This window comes from Anser brachyrhynchus (assembly GCF_964034855.1).
Source record: "Anser brachyrhynchus genome assembly, chromosome: 22".
In the NCBI taxonomy this organism is placed as follows: domain Eukaryota; kingdom Metazoa; phylum Chordata; class Aves; order Anseriformes; family Anatidae; genus Anser; species Anser brachyrhynchus.
This window is the reverse complement of record NC_137715.1, coordinates 6,197,281-6,216,367: the sequence shown is the minus strand read 5'-3', so window position 1 is coordinate 6,216,367 and position 19,087 is coordinate 6,197,281. Positions and strand designations below refer to the sequence as shown.

The 19,087-nt window shown below is 52.4% G+C and overlaps 2 protein-coding genes across 3 annotated transcripts in view; both read left to right on the top strand.

The window, feature by feature from the left end:
• Nucleotides 1-19,087, top strand: part of LOC308181526 (M1-specific T cell receptor alpha chain-like) — a 401,071-nt gene that overhangs the window by 97,366 nt on the left and 284,618 nt on the right. The window contains exons 1-2 of one of the 2 annotated variants that reach the window (XM_080564915.1): nt 8,291-8,551; nt 8,996-9,285. The exons of the other annotated variant lie outside the window; for it this stretch is intronic. Coding sequence (XP_080421041.1) covers nt 8,500-8,551; nt 8,996-9,285 — 342 coding nt within the window. The 5' untranslated portion in view covers nt 8,291-8,499. Of the gene's footprint in view, nt 1-8,290; nt 8,552-8,995; nt 9,286-19,087 lie in introns of those variants that run through there. 2 annotated transcript variants of the gene reach the window in all.
• LOC308181528 (uncharacterized protein) lies at nt 11,319-18,419 on the top strand. The gene is made up of 6 exons (XM_080564919.1): nt 11,319-11,534; nt 12,031-12,191; nt 14,429-14,512; nt 15,464-15,565; nt 15,652-15,712; nt 16,511-18,419. Exons 1-6 carry the CDS (start codon nt 11,489-11,491, stop codon nt 17,008-17,010), a joined length of 954 nt encoding a protein of 317 aa, XP_080421045.1. The 5' UTR covers nt 11,319-11,488; the 3' UTR covers nt 17,011-18,419.

The following is a 19,087-nucleotide window of genomic DNA, read 5'->3' as shown; positions in this document are numbered from 1 at the left end:
GAGACCCGCTCTGAACACAGGGTTGGACTACGTGCGTGCTGGAGGTGCAGCCTGTGATCCTCTGGAGGGTTTCTCAGATGACCTCTCATTCGGACTGCTCAGGAAGCCTGGGGCAACATGCACAGTCACCACATCTCAGCCTTGGAGGGATGCTGTTGACAGATCACTGTTTCTATTAATTCCCACTGTGACCCTTGATCACATACAGATATCATTCATGACATCAAAAGTGGGTGGAGGGAACAGCACTCATGCACACTGCTGCTCATGTAAAAAGATGCATGAACTCATGGGTGCACTCACAGACACTCCTGGATGCATACTGAAGTATATTTGGGCACACACAGACAGGTACGTGTGCACACAGTGAAGAAAGCTAATGCTGCTCTCCTGAACTCCAGGGTTCTGATCTCACTTTCTCCTGTCTCTGAAGGAACATCCTGGCTTGCTGAGGCCCTGCTGTGTTGTTCGTCCAGAAGATATCGAGTGGTGGAAGACCATGAGTCCTGAGCAGCAACTCCATCTCCTCCTTCCTCCTGCCCCTGGTATCTTCCCACAGGGGTGAGGGGAAGGTCTACAGAGTGGTTTCTTTCGTTGCTGATGGGTTTGTCTGAGAGCTGAGAGCTACTGCTCTTCATTCTGGACTCAGCCATCTACCTCTTGATCCAGACTGGGAATACACTCATGATGGTGGAGCCCAACCAACCCTTCCATCCTTCCCTGTAGTTTATCCTTGGAAACCTCCCATTAACTGACATACGGCACGTTGTTGTGGTTTAACCTGTCCGGCAGCTAAACACCACACAGCCGTTCACTCACCCTCCCCCCTCCCTCTCTGGGATGGGGGAGAGAAACGGGAAAGTGAAGCCTGTGAGTTGTGATAAAGACAGTTTATTAAGAGAGAGAAATAATAATAACAATAATAATAATAATGATAATAGTATTAATAATAGTAATGTGTACGAAACAAGTGATGCACAATGCAATTGCTCACGACCCGTTGACCGATGCCCAGCCTATCCCCGAGCAGCCGTCCCCCCCACCCCGGCTAGCCACCCCTATATATTGTTTAGCATGACATCAGATGGTATGGAATACCCCTTTGGCCAGTTTGGGTCAGCTGTCCTGGGTCTGTCCCCTCCCAGCTCCTGCTGCACCCCTAGCCTGCTCGCTGGCAGGACAGAGTGAGAAGACGAAAAGCCCTTGGCCTGGTGTAAACACTGCTCTGCAACAATTAAAACATCAGCATGTTATCAGCGCTCTTCTCATCCTAATCCAAAACATAGCACCCTGCCAGCTACTAGGAGGAAAATTAACTCTGTCCTAACTGGAACCAGGACAGATATCCACCCCTTATTCCATACCATTTATGTCATGCTCAGGCTACACTCTTTCCAACACCTTGTAATTAATAACCATTTTCACCTATGATATATAGCAATCATGGTAGTGATGACATACAGTATTATAATAATAATTAACATACTACAATTCAACTCATGAGCTATTCTCACCCAGTATTAAATCCCCTTGAGGTACACACCAGACTTCCCCATTCTTTTGCATTACCCACCAAGTGCATCCAGGTCCCTGAGTAAAAGCAATTCCACGAATGGGTTTGCCTTTTCCTGAGGCAGGAGTAGCCCAGACTGTTTTACCCAGCATGTTTCTTACGTGCACTACAGGAACTTTATCCCCTTCTACAGTGCGTAACAGGTTTGATTGGGCAGGTCCAGCTCGGTTGGCAGATCCCCTGGTATTGACTTACCAGGTGGCCTTTGCCAAATGTGTATCCCAATTTTTGAATGTCCCAGCACCCATTGCTTTCAGTGTAGTCTTTAACAGTCCATTGTATCGTTCAACTTTCCCAGAGGCTGGTGCATGATAGGGGATGTAATACACCCACTCAATACCATGTTCTTTGGCCCAAGTGTCTATAAGGTTGTTTCGGAAATGAGTCCCATTGTCTGACTCAATCCTCTCTGGGGTGCCATGTCGCCATAGGACTTGCTTTTCAAGGCCCAGGATAGTGTTCCGGGCGGTGGCATGGGGCACAGGATATGTTTCCAGCCATCCGATGGTTGCTTCCACCATTGTAAGTACGTGGCGCTTGCCGTTGCGGGTTTGAGGAAGTGTGATGTAATCAATCTGCCAGGCCTCTCCATATTTATATTTCAGCCATCGTCCTCCATACCAAAGAGGTTTTGACCGTTTGGCTTGCTTGATTGCAGCACATGTTTCACAATCATGAATAACCTGTGCTATAGTATCCATGGTCAGGTCCACCCCTCGATTATGAGCCCATCTGTATGTTGCATCTCTACCTTGATGGCCTGAGGTGTCATGGGCCCATCGGGCTATAAATAATTCACATTTATGTTGCCAGTCCAGGTTCACCTGAGCCACTTCAATCTTAGCAGCCTGATCCACCTGCTGATTGTTTCGATGTTCTTCAGTAGCCCGATTCTTGGGCACATGAGCATCTACATGGCGTACCCTTACAACCAGGTTCTCTACCCGGGCAGCAGTATCTTGCCACAATGCAGCAGCCCAGATGGGTTTGCCCCTGCGCTGCCAGTTGTTCTGCTTCCATTGCTGTAACCACCCCCACAGGGCATTTGCTACCATCCATGAATCAGTATAGAGATAGAGAACTGGCCACTTTTCACGTTCAGCAATATCTAAAGCCAGCTGAATGGCTTTCACTTCTGCAAACTGACTCGATTCACCTTCTCCCTCAGCAGCTTCTGCAACTCGTCGTGTAGGACTCCATACAGCAGCTTTCCATCTCCGATGCTTTCCCACAATACAACAGGACCCATCAGTGAACAGGGCATATTTCTTCTCATTTTCTGGTAGCTTGTTGTACAGTGGGGCTTCTTCAGCACGGACCACCTCCTCCTCTGATGATATCCCAAAGTATTTGCCTTCTGGCCAGTCCATAATCACTTCCAAGATTCCTGGACGACTGGGGTTTCCTATTCGAGCCCGCTGAGTAATCAGTGCAACCCACTTGCTCCATGTAGCATCAGTTGCATGATGTGTAGAGGGGACCCTTCCTTTGAACATCCAGCCTAGTACCGGCAGTCGGGTTGCCAGGAGGAGCTGCGCTTCAGTACCAACCACTTCCAAAGCAGATCGAACTCCTTCATATGCTGCCAATATCTCCTTTTCAGTTGGAGTATAGTGGGCCTGAGATCCTCTGTATCCCCGACTCCAAAACCCCAGGGGTCGACCTCGAGTTTCCCCAGGTTCTTTCTGCCAGAGGCTCCAGGTGGGACCATTCTCCCCGGCTGCGGTGTAGAGCACATTCTTTACATCTGGTCCTGTTCGGACTGGCCCAAGGGCTACTGCATGAACTATTTCCTGCTTAATTTGTCCAAAGGCTTGTCGTTGCTCAGGGCCCCATTCAAAAGCATTCTTCTTACGGGTTACTTGGTAGAGCGGGTTTACAATCAGACTGTAATTTGGAATACGCATTCTCCAAAACCCCACGACACCTAGGAAAGTTTGTGATTCTTTTTTGCTAGTTGGTGGAGACATAGCTGTTATTTTGTTGATCACATCCATTGGGATTTGACGACGTCCATCTTGCCATTTTATTCCTAAAAACTGGATCTCTCGTGCAGGTCCTTTAACTTTATTTTGGTTTATGGCAAAACCGGCCTTCAGAAGGATTTGGACTATTTTCTTCCCTTTCTCGAAAACTTCCTCTGCAGTGTCACCCCACACAATGATGTCATCGATGTACTGCAGGTGTTCAGGAGCTTCCCCCTGCTCCAGCGCAGACTGGATCAGTCCATGGCAAATGGTAGGGCTGTGTTTCCACCCCTGGGGCAGCCGATTCCAAGTATATTGGACTCCCCTCCAAGTGAAAGCAAACTGTGGCCTGCACTCTGCTGCTAGAGGGATGGAGAAAAATGCATTAGCGATATCAATTGTGGCATACCACTTGGCTGCCTTTGATTCCAGTTCATACTGGAGTTCTAGCATGTCCGGCACTGCAGCACTCGGTGGTGGCGTGACTTCGTTCAGGCCTTGATAGTCCACTGTTAGTCTCCACTCACCATTAGACTTTTGCACTGGCCATATGGGACTATTAAAAGGTGAATGAGTCTTGCTGATCACTCCTTGGCTCTCCAGTTGACAAATTAGCTTATGGATGGGAATCAGGGAGTCTCGGTTGGTGCGATATTGCCGCTGGTGCACAGTTGTGGTAGCGATCGGCACTTGCTGTTCTTCAACCCTCAGCAACCCCACAACAGAAGGGTCCTCTGAGAGACCGGGAAAGGTAGACAACTGTTTAATGTCCTCTGTCTCTAAGGCAGCTATGCCAAAAGCCCAGCGGAACCCTTTTGGGTCCTTGAAATATCCTCTTCTAAGATAGTCTATGCCAAGGATGCACGGAGCATCTGGGCCAGTCACAATACGGTGCTTTTGCCACTCATTACCGGTTAGACTTACTTCAGCCTCCAATACAGTTAACTGCTGGGATCCCCCTGTCACACCACAAATACAGATGGGCTCTGGCCCTTTATAGCTTGATGGCATTAGAGTACATTGTGCACTGGTGTCTACTAAAGCCTTATACTTCTGTGCATCTGACGTGCCAGGCCATCGAATCCACACAGTCCAATAAACTCGATTGTCCCTTTCCTCCCCCTGGCTGGAGGCAGGGCCCCTCTAGTCCTGGTCAGAATCTTCGTTTCTGTGTTTAAAGGACTGCCTGCTGGAAGTTGGAGCAGCAAACTTTTCAGAGAACCCCTTTTTCCCAATTGTTTTCTTTTGCAAATCACGTACCTGTGCCTCTAGGGTCGCAGTAGATTTTCCATCCCATTTTCTCATGTCCTCTCCATGGTCACGTAGGTAAAACCACAGGGTGGCGCAGGGTGTGTGCCCACCATATTGTCTTCCTTGCACAGATGAACATTTACCCCTAACAGCTGAGACACTGGTTTGTACAGGTGGGGAGGAAAATAAACTCTCTTTAAGTTGGTGGACCTCTTCAGAAAGTTTCTCCAAAGTGTTCTCTTTTAGCTGGTGGACACTGGTTTGTTCAGGTGGAGGGGAAGATAAATTCTCTTTAAGTTGGTGGTACTCTTCAGAGAGTTTTTCCACAGCCGAGACGTAGGCCTGTAGGGAAGAGGAGAGACTTTCTTTGTACTGCCGGAATTGTTTAGCCACTTCATCCACTGTGGGTCCCTCATTCTCTTTCCAGGTTATTATTGCCAATGAGCTGGCATATGATGATGGTGCACTCCGTACAAACTTCCGCCACATGGGTCGTGTACACTGGACTTCATCTGGATCTGTGGATGTTTGTGCGTCGTCTAGGTCCTTATAAATTACTTTCCGTATGGCCAATTCCCTCAGGTACTGAATTCCCTTCTCCATGGTGGTCCACTTGCCTGGTAGACATACAAGTTCCTCCTTGAAGGGATACCTTTCCTTCACAGCTGACAGAAGACGCCTCCAGAGGCTGTGAGATCGTGCTCCATCTCCAATTGCTTTGTCAATGCCTGCGTCCCTAGCAAGGGATCCCAGCTGCCTGGCCTCCCTGCCCTCTAATTCCACACAATTGGCTCTGGTGTCCCAGCACCGGAGCAGCCAGGTGACAAGCTGCTCACCTATACAGCGACCAAAGTCTTTTCGCACATCTCGTAGCTCACGCTGGTATAGAGTCCGGGTAGTTACTGTTGATTTTTCGACATCCTCATCCTCATCTTCATCCTCCTGCACATTTGATGGCCCAGCCTCGTCTTCTCTATACCCAGACCTAGCAGAAGACTGTCTGCGTTCTAAACGACCTGAGTCTCTATACCATTTTTTCACCATGTCTACAGAGGCAACTTGCACTGCTACAGCTCGTTTCTCTGACCCAGCCACAGGGTCTGCCACAGGGCTTGGAATACCCTCTGCAGGGGCAACTTGCACTGCTATAGCTCGCTTCTCTGACCCAGCCACAGGGTCTGCCACAGGGCTTGGAATACCCTCTGCAGGGGCAACTTGCACTGCTACAGCTCGTTTCTCTGACCCAGCCACAGGAGTGGGAGCAGCTGCTGGAGCTGGAGCTGCTGCAGGGGCTGGAGTGGCTGCGGGAGCTGGAACTGGAGCAGCTGCAGGAGCTGGAGCGGCTGCGGGAGCTGGAGTGGCTGCAGGGTCTGTAGCTAGGTTGATAGTAGCATCAATTGCAGCTCGATAGGCACAAGCCAGACCCCAGCACGCTACAGTGATTTGTGTCACTTTGGAACTGCCAGAGTCATGACACCTTTTTTTTCAAGCATTCTGCAAGCTTTTTAGGATTTTGCAGTTGTTCAGGGGTTAATGTCCAAAACACTGGAGGTGACCACTGCTCTAGAAACCTGCCCATATCCTCCCACACTCCCTGCCACTCGCAACTATCCCACCTCAAGACAGATCTCTGGATGAGATTCCTAAGTAATTGTTTAACCTTAAACAAAACCTGAAGCGCATTCAGGAGACATAACAAGAACATGCTGGTCTGAGTATCCCAAGGATATTCAACATCTTGGAGAACCACCGTAACTAGCTCAGAGGATAAGAGGGTGGTGAAGGAGAAAGGGAGAGTGAACAGGTAGGGAAAAATGTCTTCCCCTGTCCCCTCCACAGATTGGCTCCCTGATGAAAAAAAGGCAATAGGTGTAATTGCTGATAGTTTCCGAGATATGGTTTCCAAAGTATAGAGTCGACGACAGTGCTGAGTACAAATACCAGGTTAGAGTCATGACCAGAAATCTCATCATTTCATAAGCCATTGTTACACCGCACAGTACCATAACAATCTTAAACCAGGGCCCGGAAAGGATAAACAGCACGACAGGGAGCACATACAGAAAGTAATGTGCTATAAAACTCAATTTGGGAAACAGGCACAGCAGACGAGATTAAGGCAATCAACATTGTGACTAGCAACTATTAAGCAGGTCCAATACTTATACCAATTTTAGTTTAACACACTCTGGTCAAATCTGTCGTTATCTCAACCCTTCGAGCCCCACATTGGGCGCCAAAAGGACTGTTGTGGTTTAACCCGGCCAGCAGCTAAACACCACACAGCCGTTCACTCACCCTCCCCCTCCCTCTCTGGGATGGGGGAGAGAAACGGGAAAGTGAAGCCTGTGAGTTGTGATAAAGACAGTTTATTAAGAGAGAGAAATAATAATAACAATAATAATAATAATGATAATAGTATTAATAATAGTAATGTGTACGAAACAAGTGATGCACAATGCAATTGCTCACGACCCGTTGACCGATGCCCAGCCTATCCCCGAGCAGCCGTCCCCCCCACCCCGGCTAGCCACCCCTATATATTGTTTAGCATGACGTCAGATGGTATGGAATACCCCTTTGGCCAGTTTGGGTCAGCTGTCCTGGGTCTGTCCCCTCCCAGCTCCTGCTGCACCCCCAGCCTGCTCGCTGGCAGGACAGAGCGAGAAGACGAAAAGCCCTTGGCCTGGTGTAAACACTGCTCTGCAACAATTAAAACATCAGCATGTTATCAGCGCTCTTCTCATCCTAATCCAAAACATAGCACCCTACCAGCTACTAGGAGGAAAATTAACTCTGTCCTAACTGGAACCAGGACACACGTCTTGGTCAGGATGCCTCTTATTCTTTTAGATGCTTTCTCTGTAGATAGGACAATTTACTTTTCCAGCTATGTGCTCTCGCTCCTCTGCCTCCACTAGTGGGCCTAAACTGGGATGTCCTCTTCGCACTCATGGCCTATGACCAAGCTGAGTGCATCTGCCACCCACTGCAGTACTCCAGTCTGGTGGGAGGCCTGTGGTCTGAGCTCCTGCTCCCCTCATTGGCACAAGTGGCGCTCACCCTTCGTTTGCCCTGCTCTGGCCCTACACAATCACAGCTTCTTCCGGGATTCGCTATCTCTCATGCAGCTGGCTTCTGCAGAGAGCTTCTGGACTGCTGTGCTGCTTGACTACAACAGTACCACCAGTTTTCCTGTCCTCCTTGAGCTCCTGCAGGGTGCTCCTGGTCTCCCTCTGAATGTAGACATGTGAGGAGACACAAGACACTGTCTGCTCACTCTCCCTTGGCTGCACTTGTATCATGCCGGGGGCTACATTCCCTCCTCTAAACCCAATCCATTGCCAATGTCTCCCTCAACAAAGTGGTGTCCATCTTCCCCAGGGCTGTGATGCCCTGCTCCATGCACCAAGTCTCCCACTCCCTCTCCTATCCCCTCTCCTCCCCCGTGCCGAAGGAGCTGCCTCAGCCTTTCCCCGCACTCGCCTCCGCGTCCCGGGCTGGGCTGCAGGACGGGCAGAGCCCCGCTGGCAGCAGCCCAAGCCCTGCCCGCCCCCAGGCGCCCAGCACTCGCAGCCCGGGCCAGCCCCCGAGCGGCCCCGGGGCGGAGCTGGCGGCGCCGGGCGGCGGCGGCGGGGAGGAGGCGCCGCGGGCGGAGCAGAGCCGGGGCTGGCGGGGGCAGCGCGGCGCGGGCGGCGGAGCGGCGGGATGCGGCAGGGCCGGGCCGCAGGGCTGGCGGGGCTGGCCGCGGTGCTCCTGGGTGCGCGGGGCTGCCGGCGGCGGGGCCGGGACGGGGGCTGCGGGGGGCCGGGGCTGCCCTCGCTGCTGGCCCGCCGGCTTCTCACGGACCTCGCTCCCCTCTGTCCTCCCTCTGCAGCCGTCCCGTCTGCCTCCAGCGAGCTCAGCCGGCCGTTCCCTCCCACCTTGCCTTGCTCCCTGCCTTCCTCCTCTGCTTTCGGCACACCCCCACTCATTCCTGCCTGCTTCCCTTCTCCTCCTGGCTCGGCTCGGACCCTCCTTCCAAACAGCCCTGCTCCGACCTGGTCCCCAAATAACCATTCCCGGAGAAATGTCTTTGTGTGCTTTCTTCTGAGAAAATGCTCCCGTCAGCTGTCAACCGTTTTCGTCTCCCCTCCCCCCACATGACAATTTCAGTAGTAGAAAAGCCCTTTTCTGAGTTTTCTCCTCCTTTTCTTCTTGGCAGTGGCTGCAGGCAGAGCCCAGTTGCAGCAGGAGCCGTGGGCAGAGACCAGGGATGGCACCGGCATCAACATCACCTGCTCACACCCCAACATCCAAACCGGCGAGTACATCCAGTGGTACCGTCAGCTCCCGGGCCGAGGCCCCGCATTCCTCGTGAGCAGTCCCAAAGACCCCAGACCAGTGTCAGACCCGGAGGGGTGGCTGTGGGTGGCAGCAGACCGCCGGTCCAGCGCCCTGTGGCTCGCCCAGCCCCGGCTTCGGGACGCGGCGGTGTATTACTGCGCCCTGAGAGCCACGGGGAGAGGAGCCGGGGCTGCGGCCGGGCAGGAACCGTGGCGGGCGGGGCCGGGCGTGTGTGGCGGGGGCGAGGCAGGGGCACAGCCCCCAGGGGGCGCTGCCGCTCCGCCCGCCGGGACCACCTCGCCCCGCAGCCCCGGGGGTTCCCCCGCCAGCCCGGCCCCTCCAAGGCACTCCAGTTCTGCTGAAAGGGTCTGGAGCCTGGGTGTAGCTGAACGGAGATGGCACCAGCCTGGCAGAGACGTGTCCAGGGAAGAGGCACTGAAACACAGCTCCTTTCTCCTGAGTCCTCCTTTTCCTCACGCTGCAACAATCACCCTCTGGTACTGCCAACTTCAGGCCCCAGCAAGGACCGTATCAGGACAGTTTGGGTTCCTGGTTTAATTCAAGGTAACAGTGTTTGGAGTGCCTCAGCGTGGCTGTCCATCGATGACCTTGGGATGTATAGGAGAAGCAGACTGCTGTGAGGCTCCTGATAGTGCCTGTCAGTGGGGGATTTCCACCCCTGGACACTGCCAGGTCCTCCTGGGAGTCAGTGCCGGAGCCAGGCCCATCTCCTCACACCTGTCTATAAAGGCCTGCCAGCATTGTCTCAGAAATGCATCGCAGAGGGGACAGATTCCCATCCAGCCCACGTCAGACTGGTTCTCCTGAAGGCACAGGGGCAGCTGTCGCTCCTCCCTGTGTGGGATTTCACAGCAAAGGGATCACACAGTGCCAAGAGTAAACTGATCCCCCGCTTGCGCCAGATAGATGCTCAGCATTTGGAGTGCTTCAGCATGGCTGACGATCAAACACCATGTTCATAGTTCCTGGGAGGCCTTCCCAGGGCCCTGACCAGTTTGTGCATGGTCCCCAACCGGGGCACACAGGTGGTGACAGCGTAGGTCACAAGGGGGCTTCGGAGAATGCAGGAAGGCTGGAGAAGGGGGCTGACCAGAGCCTCAGGATGGTGCAAAGGAGCAAAGAAAAGGATTTTCCTCTTGGGCAGGAAGCACCCCCAGAGTAATGCGGGGTGGGGGCTGGCTGCCGAGGAAGCAGAGCCTCAGGAAAGGGTTTTGGGTGCAGGAGGCACCCAGCCACACACGAGCCAGCAGCGCGCCCTTGCAGCAAAGGCAGCCAACGGCCTGCGGAGCTGGGGGGGTCAGGGGGTGCCCCGCAGTGCGTGGGGCCGGGCAGGTGGGGCGGGGGCGAGGCGGGGGCACAGCCACAGCCGGAGCCACGTGGGGGCGCTGCCGGTGCTTGGAAGTCCCCTTGCAGGGCCCGGAGTTAAACAGCACGGGCCCGAGGGAGCATCGGAACAGCCACGTCGGGTTTCCTCCGTTTTCTGCAGAGGTCTCGTTTTAGGAGCTTGTTGTACAGGCTTTGTCCCAAGCCCAAATCCAGCACCTCTGGCGCTGAGATGACGTCCTGGCAATGCCACAAATGTCTGTGCTGGACACTGCCTCTAGTGACACCTTTTGGAACCTTGGATCTTGCCAAAGGACTGAGGCGTTGAGGAGTTTGCTGCACTAGTCAGCGCCGTTGAAGGTGTGCCCTTGGAGCAGGATTCACTCCTGTCTGTGTGTGCAGAGGTGCTGACTGCTGAGCAGAGGGCTGTGGTGGGGCGTCCTTCCCTGCCAGAGGGAGAGTGTACCTCTCCTGAGGGGGTTGGGTGGAGGACGGGGAGGCAATCCCATCTCCATTGACAGCAGAGCTGGGTGCAGGCCTCTGTGTCTGGCCGGGTTCTGGATGGCAGCGGGAAACCACTGGGGACACTTGCCCCTTGCTGGGGCTGCCCACCTGCCAGAAGGGGCAAAAAGAGGGAAGCACACAGTGGCCATGTTGGTGTCCTTTTGCCTTAACCACTGACCAAGTGAAATGTCCTAGCCTTCACAGGCCTGCAGCTGTGAGCTAACGGCACAAGTGTGAAGCTCGCGGTGCTGGAGAACCTGTGACTAGCAATGGGGAACCTGGGTCACAGCAAAGATTGGCTGGATTCCTTTCTGACTGCTTTAACCACTGGCCCATCCCTCTCTTGAGAGCCTTGCTGTGGCAGAGGTGTGCCCCAAGGAGCAGCAGGGGGAGAGCTTTGCTCCGCCCTCTGTGCTGAGCTTCAGAGGCTGCTTTGAGCTGGCAGAGGGGGAAGTGAACTCGCAAGCTTGAGCTCCCTCTTTCCGGGCACTCCGTGGGCACCCTGTGAAGGCGAGAGCGTGACATGGTCCTGCTTTTTCTGGCAGCCTTGATGGCACTGTCAGACTTTGGTGAGATGTGACTTTCAGGAGGGCAAGCTAGGGGCAAGATGGCATCCCATCGTTTCCGGAGGGGGGAAATTGGAGTCCTGCCTCCCTGGAAGAACTGCAGGTGTTTTCTGTAGGGAGAGCAGGGGCTGCAGACCAGTACAGGAGACAGTCTGGGAGATGTCAGGGGCAACGAGTGTACAGGGATGAATGAGCATCTGCACGTTTCCTTTGCAGATGCCTAGCATTCTTACATGCATTGTTGATAGGTATGTATGGACTCAAAGCCTAGTGAGATACTGCTAAAAAGTCGGTAAGCTGACAGACTTGGGTATGGGAATTAAACAGCATCTGCAGAAAGAAGAATGCATGTGTACTTAGCTCAGCATTTTACAGCCCCTGAAAAGGGAGATGGAGAGAGGAGACAGTGAGCAAGCTGGTGAAATGAGAGACACAGGAGAGAGAGGGGGAGAACAGACACACCTTCAAGCAGTGCTGAAATGCTGTTCTGGCTTTGCAGGTCATGCACAGAAGGACTCTGTGCTGCAGTTTGCACAAGAAACCACCATCCAGGTGGGACACAATGCAACTCTGCACTGCAATTTCTCCACCAGCAGCTCTACTTTCTACATCTTCTGGTATCAGCAGCGCCCGACCCAGTCCCCTCAGTTCTTGCTGCAGGTGAGCAAGTTCAAGCCTCATGTGCATTCCGGGAGGATCTCCTCTGTGCTCTCCGTGGAGAACTCCCAGGTGCTTCTCCACGTGCAAGATGCCAAGCTCCAGGACAGCGCTGTCTACCTGTGTGCGCTGAAACCACACTGGTGCCTGCAGCATGCAGCTTTATACAGGAAGGTGCGGGTGCTGTGAGGAGCAGCTCCCTCTCATCACAGTTTGCATGGAGCTCTGAGCTGAGCCTGCCCAGCAAGGACACGTGGGGCTTGTGGTGAGCCAGGTGTGAGTGGCAGCCCCTGCTCCTGATGCCTGGCAGTGTGGTTAGCATAACCAACAGTAAGGCAAATATCCATAATGTGGAAGGGGGCTGTTAAGGTGCACCCCTGCCCCCTTGTCTCTCCCTCTCACTGGCCCCAGCACGTGGAGACACCCACCATTGTGGTGAGAAAGGGCATTAGTGTTATCACTCTAGTAATTCAACTAGTAATTTATTTGTAGTAATCTTTAGGATTTTGTAGTAATTTTTAGTATTTCTAGTAATTTCTTATGTAATAATAAATCTCTAGTTATAACCACAACCTGTGGCCAGTCCTCCTTCTGCCAAGGATCCCTAAAGAACCTGCCAGTGCTCTGTAGTGTTGGGAGACAGACCTGGGTGTAGTCAGCAGGATCCTTGTGTTAGAATAAGGAATGGTTCCCTTGATAAATGGGCCACACTGTGGAAGGGTTTTCTTGGAAATGGATGGCAAGATGCAAAGCAGGAGTGGCTAAGGTCAATACACCACAATCCAAATGCCTCAGGGAATGAATTTAATAAATGGAAGGATGCGTGTATGGTAAGGAAAGACAAAAGGAAGGAAGGAGTGTGCTGGTTGTTAGCTGCAACGTGGAAAATTGAGAAGGAATGGGCTGGAAGTTTAGAGGAAGAAAACAGAAGGTTGAAAAGGGAATTATCAGCCAAAGATGCAGATGTTTTGGCTGTTGCAGAACAGTGCTTAGACGAAGTCGAGGACTTTTCAGCTTCTCACGCTACCCTCCACCAAGGAGGCTGGAGGTGCAGGTGAAGGTGGGAGGAGACACAACCAGGTAAAAAGTCCAGATTTCTTACCCGGTGTACTATGAGCCAATCCACACACAAGGTCAAGAGATTGTTTATTTCAGAATAGTGCAAGTCTGGGTACCTGGTGGTTTCCCACAAACCTGGCAGTCCTTAAGACTTTTTGTTCAGCTTTCATAAAACCCGTTCTCAATATATTTGCTTGTTTGTACAATCCCCACCCCTCCAAATGGTTACATGATTAGCATAGTGCTGCCATGACAGAATCATTCTGCGCATCCTCAGAGATGAGGGGTCCTTTGTTGGGCCAGGGTCTCACAGTATAGGGGCGTGATTTTTACTCTTGTAATTAGGATAGTACACGGTGAGTTCACATTAGAATACTCCTAATCTTTGTTTTTCAGCTGTCTATTCATATTGCGTTCCTAGGTGATATATTCAAGAGCCAAATGGAGCCAAACTCTTCTTGAACAAGTAAAAGAACACAAGGCAATGCACACAGTCTGGAACATGAAAAATTCGAACTAGAAATTGTGACTTTAATTGTTTTCTTGAGGGTGGATTGTGAATGTAGATGGATGCCAGCAAGGGTGGCCTTCCAGTACTGATTAAAATACCATTAGCTGGAGGAAACACAAGAAAGAAAAAGGGAATAGCATAGGCAAAGGAGGGGACATCGCCAGGGCAGCTGATCTAAACCAACCAAAGGGATATTCCATACCATGTGATGTCACGCTCAACAATAAAAGTTGGGAAAGGGGAAGGAAAGGGGGGAGCTCTCATTATGAAGACATCTGTCCTCCCAAATGACCGCTATGAGTATTGAGGCCCTGCTTCCCAGGAGATGGCCAGACATCACTTTTTGAGGGGAAGTAGAGAATAATTTTCTTTTCACTCTGTGCTTCTGTGCGGCCCTTGCTTATTTTTCTCTCTTACTTTTCCCTTATATCAATTTTCTTTCTTCTCCCCTAGTTCTTCTGAGCAGGGGGAGCGAGGGAGTGGTTGCGGTGGAGTTTACCAAAGGAACATAAGACAGACCACTTGTCAGGGCAAGGCACATGCTGCAGCTCCTGCTCCTGCCGAGATTCACTGGCATTGTTATCTTTGGAGATTTTCTGGGATTTTGTGTAATTCTTCTTAGAAATGGACAACTCTATTCATCAAACAACACGTTGCTTCACTCCTGCAGACTCGCCACATGCTCACTGCCACGTGCCAAAGAATGTGGACTGCACAGCTCTGTACAGCCCAGCAGAGTTCTGTGGCTACTCAGGTGAGCTGCCATGCAGATCCCAAGCTTCTCCATGAACAATCTCCTTCTGTATCAGGACTCCACAGGCAGTGAAGAGGATTCACTGCTTTGTGTGGTAAATTTTTTTTGAGAGAGGGAGAAAAGTTCACACTGCCTGGGGGGTATGAAAGGAACAGTTGGGGTCTGCAGGGCTTGGAATGTCATTCCTTTGGGTGTCTGAGAGCTCCACGTTTGAGGTGTGCTGAGGGAGATATGGGGGAAGACAACACAACTAGCCAGGTGCTGCCAAGCCAGACAAGGTGTTAGGGGTGGTGATAGAGGGGGCCCAAGCATCAGGGAAGCAGACTGCCAGGGATGTGGCCGTGGGTGGGTGCCCGCTGTGGCCCACCAGTGTGAGTGCACGTGACCCACTGAACCCACATCTTTTTCCCTGCTGACTCCTCACCCCTTACCCTATGGAACAGGTTGTCCTTGTCCCCTCTGGGCTTGTGACATCCCACACCACACTGGAGCCCCGTTCCTCTTGCAAATGCTACGTTATCCCACCAGAACAGGACACAGCCAGAAACCCTGGGCTGCTGCGTAGCATGGTTCCTCCCTTCTTTCTGGGGATGTGGGAAAGAAATCGAGGTGTCTTCTCCTCACACAGGAAATAGGAACATCCCCATGCACCTGAGGGCCCCAGGGTAAAAAGAACAAGCTCAGTGGCGAAGACTGCCCTGACATCAGCCATGGCCAAGCAGTGCGTGTGCAGAAGAGAAGGCAGTTGTAGCTGGGGAGGTGAGGACCCCTCTGGGAGAGGAGATGAGAGCAGCCCCTTCCCATGATGTGGCCCCCAGAGTTCCCAGGACCCCTGACTGTGACAATCCTCAATGGTTGCTCCTGCTGGAGGAGGGAGAAACCCCAGGGGGCATTTGGGGCACAGTCAGACCAGAACATTTCTCGTCACTGAATCTCCCCTTGTTCCCCCAGCAGAGTCATTTCCGGCAGCTCTGTTCTCTCGGGGCTGGGAGGTGCTTTTCTGACTCTCTCTCCCTCAGCAAACAGGAGGGTCGGTCTCAGCATGCACCGCGGGTATCTCGTCCTCACTGCCTTCCTGGGGCAACTGCTGGGTAAGTGCTGGCTTTTAATCAAGACATAAATTTTCTTTCCCCAGGAAGCCCTCATCAGCCTTACCATGTTTATGTAGGGACCAACTCTTGAATCACAGGGAAAATGTTGGTAAATGTTGGCTCCCATTTCTGGTTCTTGGACTGGTTCCTTCAAGATGCTGTTATTCTTCAAAATGAGAAGAAAATGCAGAGGATAGACCTGAGGCGCGTCTCCCTTTTTTTTTTTTCTTGTACTTTCTGTCCTTTTATTTCTTATTCTCTCTTCTGGTCCACCTACTGTCACCAGAGAAGATTTCATCAGTCTCTGCAGTCCCTCATTTCTCCCTTTCTTGTAGAAACAGCTGGATTGTGTCCAAGTGGATACAGGGACAGTAAAGCTCTCCTCCCATGGATATTACCAGGGTGTCCAGTCTGTCTTCTGCCTGATGTGTTCTGCCTGATGTGTTCCTGCCATGGCCTCCAATGTCCTCCTGCTTGTCTCCACAGCCAGGGCTCCCTCCTGCCACCACTCACCTCAGCTTTGTGCGTACTGATTGGCCTTGGAGGCCCCTGAGATGAGAGGGATGAGGAAGCAGGTTGAACCTTTTCCCAGTAGCTGCACGGGTGTCTCAACCTGCTGGAGGATGCTGGACCCAGCACACAAAGCCAGGCATGACAGGCTGTGCCCTGGTCCTCTGGGCAGAAGGAGAGCAGGCAGGAGGAGCAGGCACACAGCACAGCTCTCACAGGGTCCGCTCTGGCCAGGGAGCTCTTAGCTCTGCCCCCAAAACACCCTGCTGTGCCCCGGCCTCAGGACCCTTCAGCCCAGTAAAGGACAGGGAGACTTATCTCCCACAGGTCTCAATTCACTCCTGTTTGGCTGCCTGGAGATTTCCTCACAGAGCTGCTGACCTTCTCTTTCTTCCAGAAACCATGGGGCAGGTGTCCGTCACCCAGGAAGAAGGACAAGTCACCGTGGAGCAGGGAAACACCTTCCAGACCAATTGCACATACCAGAGCTCCAACTTTTATGGTTTGCTCTGGTACCAGCAGAAGAAGGGACAATCCCCTCAGCTGATTTCCTATCAAGCAGGAAAGGGCACCAAGCAGAAAGACCGTTTCACCACGGAGCTGAACACTGATGGGAAATACAGTGTTCTGCGGCTGAAGGGAGTTGAGCTCTCTGACAGCGCCTTGTACCTCTGTGCTGTGAGTGACACCCTGGTGCAGGGAGCTGCCCTGGCTGAGCAACAACCCCGGATGGGGAGGGGATGTGTCTGTGCAAGGCAGAGCTCTGCGATGGGGCCCTCAGCTCTCCCCTGGCTGCGCTGCTTCCCCTGTTCACTCCAAGATCTGACAGCCATATTCTCTTTCTCAAACGGGCTGGTGTCTGTGGCTGAGCAGAGAGGGCTGACCCCGACTGGCTGACCTGGACCGCAGGGCTCTACTTTCCTCTCTTCCCAGTCTGACAGAATAGGGCAGAGCCTGCTGGGAGATAAGACTCCCCTAGGGGCTGGCTCTCAGCCCCTCAGCCCCAGGGTGAGTAAATTCCTGCCAGCCCATGTTAAAGCAGCTTGCTTGGAGCCCTGGCCAGCCCAGCCCAGAGACCCCTAGAAGTAGTTCTGACAGAGATTTGCAGGGTTCTTCTCTCTCTTCAATGAGTCAGTCAATAAACTGGATTTGCATCCCAGCCACCAGGTTACCTCCAGACCTTCAGCCAGTTCATGTCCAAAGCCTGTGCCTAAGGGACAGAACAAATAGAGCAGCCCTTAGTGCCAAAGGCCCAAGAGCTCTCCATGTTCATCACAGTAAGCAATCAGAGCAAGAGATAAATGAAGACTTACAGCCCACTGAGTTTGTTGACGTCTCCTCAGGGGAGCTGGAGGCATGTGTGATCATCCTCAGCCCCTGCACAGGGAGCAGTGTCATAATGACCAGCTCCTGCGGCAGTGGGGGATTGCATGTCTGGGACAAGCTGGGTGTCCTGCAGGCTGCAAATGCCGAGACCTGGCAGGAGAAACGAGGCTGTGCTGATGAAGCTTCCTCTGTCTCACAAAGCATGTTGAATGTGGTGTTTTGATGTCCTCAGACTTGAGGAAACTCTTTTGTTTGCTTGCAAGAGCAAGAATTGAAGCAACCCGGAGAAAGAAAAGCTTGGCCGAGGCAGCTCCCAGCAGGGGGCAGCCATGGGCCCTCTTTCCTCTGTGCTCTCGCGGAAGGCAGCACCAGCCTCAGCCTTGTCTCAAATTACTACTGCTGAAATTACAACATGAAACCTCAGTCTGACATCATCCCCTTCTGAAACCTTAGAGCCATGGCAAAGGAGAACAGGACCTTTGGGGCTGAATTCATTCTTCTGAGCTTAACAGACCATCCCGGCTGGCACATCATCCTCTCTGTCATTACCTTCTCCTCATCTCTCTGAAGGCTATGGGGAATGGCCCCCCTTTGTCACTGTGGGGAGTGACCTGAAAGAAACTCTGCTTCCTGCTCACCTTAGGAGCATGGGTGCGGAGGGGGTACCAGGAACACCATTGTCCGTTTCTGCTCTGGTGCTGGGCCCCTTCTGAGCCTGACCTGTGGGGCTATAATGCTGAGCAAGATCCTTGACTGTATCCAAACACGTTCCCTTTTCCCTTGTCTTTCACTCACCACAAGACATTTCCTGCTTGTGCCTCCCACCCCATCACAGTTCCCATTCTCTGAGGATGTTTCTGTCAATATATATATTCTTTACCAAGCAGTGAATGGCAAGTGAGTTAAGGCACTCAAAAAGGCTCCCCATGGAAGTGGTCACAGCAACAAGCCTGCCTGGAGTCAAGAAGCATTTAGACAACACTCTCAGACCTGTGGTTTCATTTGCAGGTAATCCTGCGTGAAACTAGAGGAGATGGACTTGATGATCCTTGTTTGTCTGTTCTAACTTAGGATATCCTAGAGTTCTGTTATTCTATGGTTTTCAGAGACAACGAGATGCTATGTGGACAACGTCTTTTTAAAATGTTGTTCTTGTTCTCCTCAGGTAACTTATGCTGCAGGCTGGGAATAGGAAAGATGGAATCAACAAGTTGACCTGTTCTCTAGAAGGATTTTGTCGTTTCCAAGACAAAGTTGAATCTCCAAATTGTGAGTGTGCTCCTCCGTCTCAGACTTCAGTGTTAGCCAGGAGACAATTCTGGCTCAGGAGCACCTATTGATTATTGCTCTAACCCAGGCAATAGATGTGTTATGTGTAGAAGGTCTCGGTCCCTGGGTGAGAGCTGGGGCTGGGGCGCAGGCTAAGGCCAGACCCCAGAGAGGCCTGGCTAAAGGCTCCATCCAGTGATGGACCTGCACCATCTAGGAGGCTGGCCAGGCCAGGCTGAAAAGATTAGGCGAGGCCAGGCACAGGCACACATGCAGCAGAGCTGGGGCAGGGCTATGCTAGGCCTGAGCTTGTGCAGAGGCCCCAGGTGAGGGGTCAGTACAGAGCTGGGAGCAGAGGTTATCCTGGGCTTTGGTGGTC

Coding starts and splice junctions, on each gene's coding strand:
- LOC308181528 (XM_080564919.1), top strand. CDS start 11,489: ATGGTCCTGCTTTTTCTGGCAGCCTTGATGGCACTGTCAGACTTTG. Junction 11,535..12,030: donor GATGGCACTGTCAGACTTTG/GTGAGATGTGAC, acceptor CTGGCTTTGCAG/GTCATGCACAGAAGGACTCT. Junction 15,566..15,651: donor GGTCTCAGCATGCACCGCGG/GTATCTCGTCCT, acceptor TTCCCCAGGAAG/CCCTCATCAGCCTTACCATG.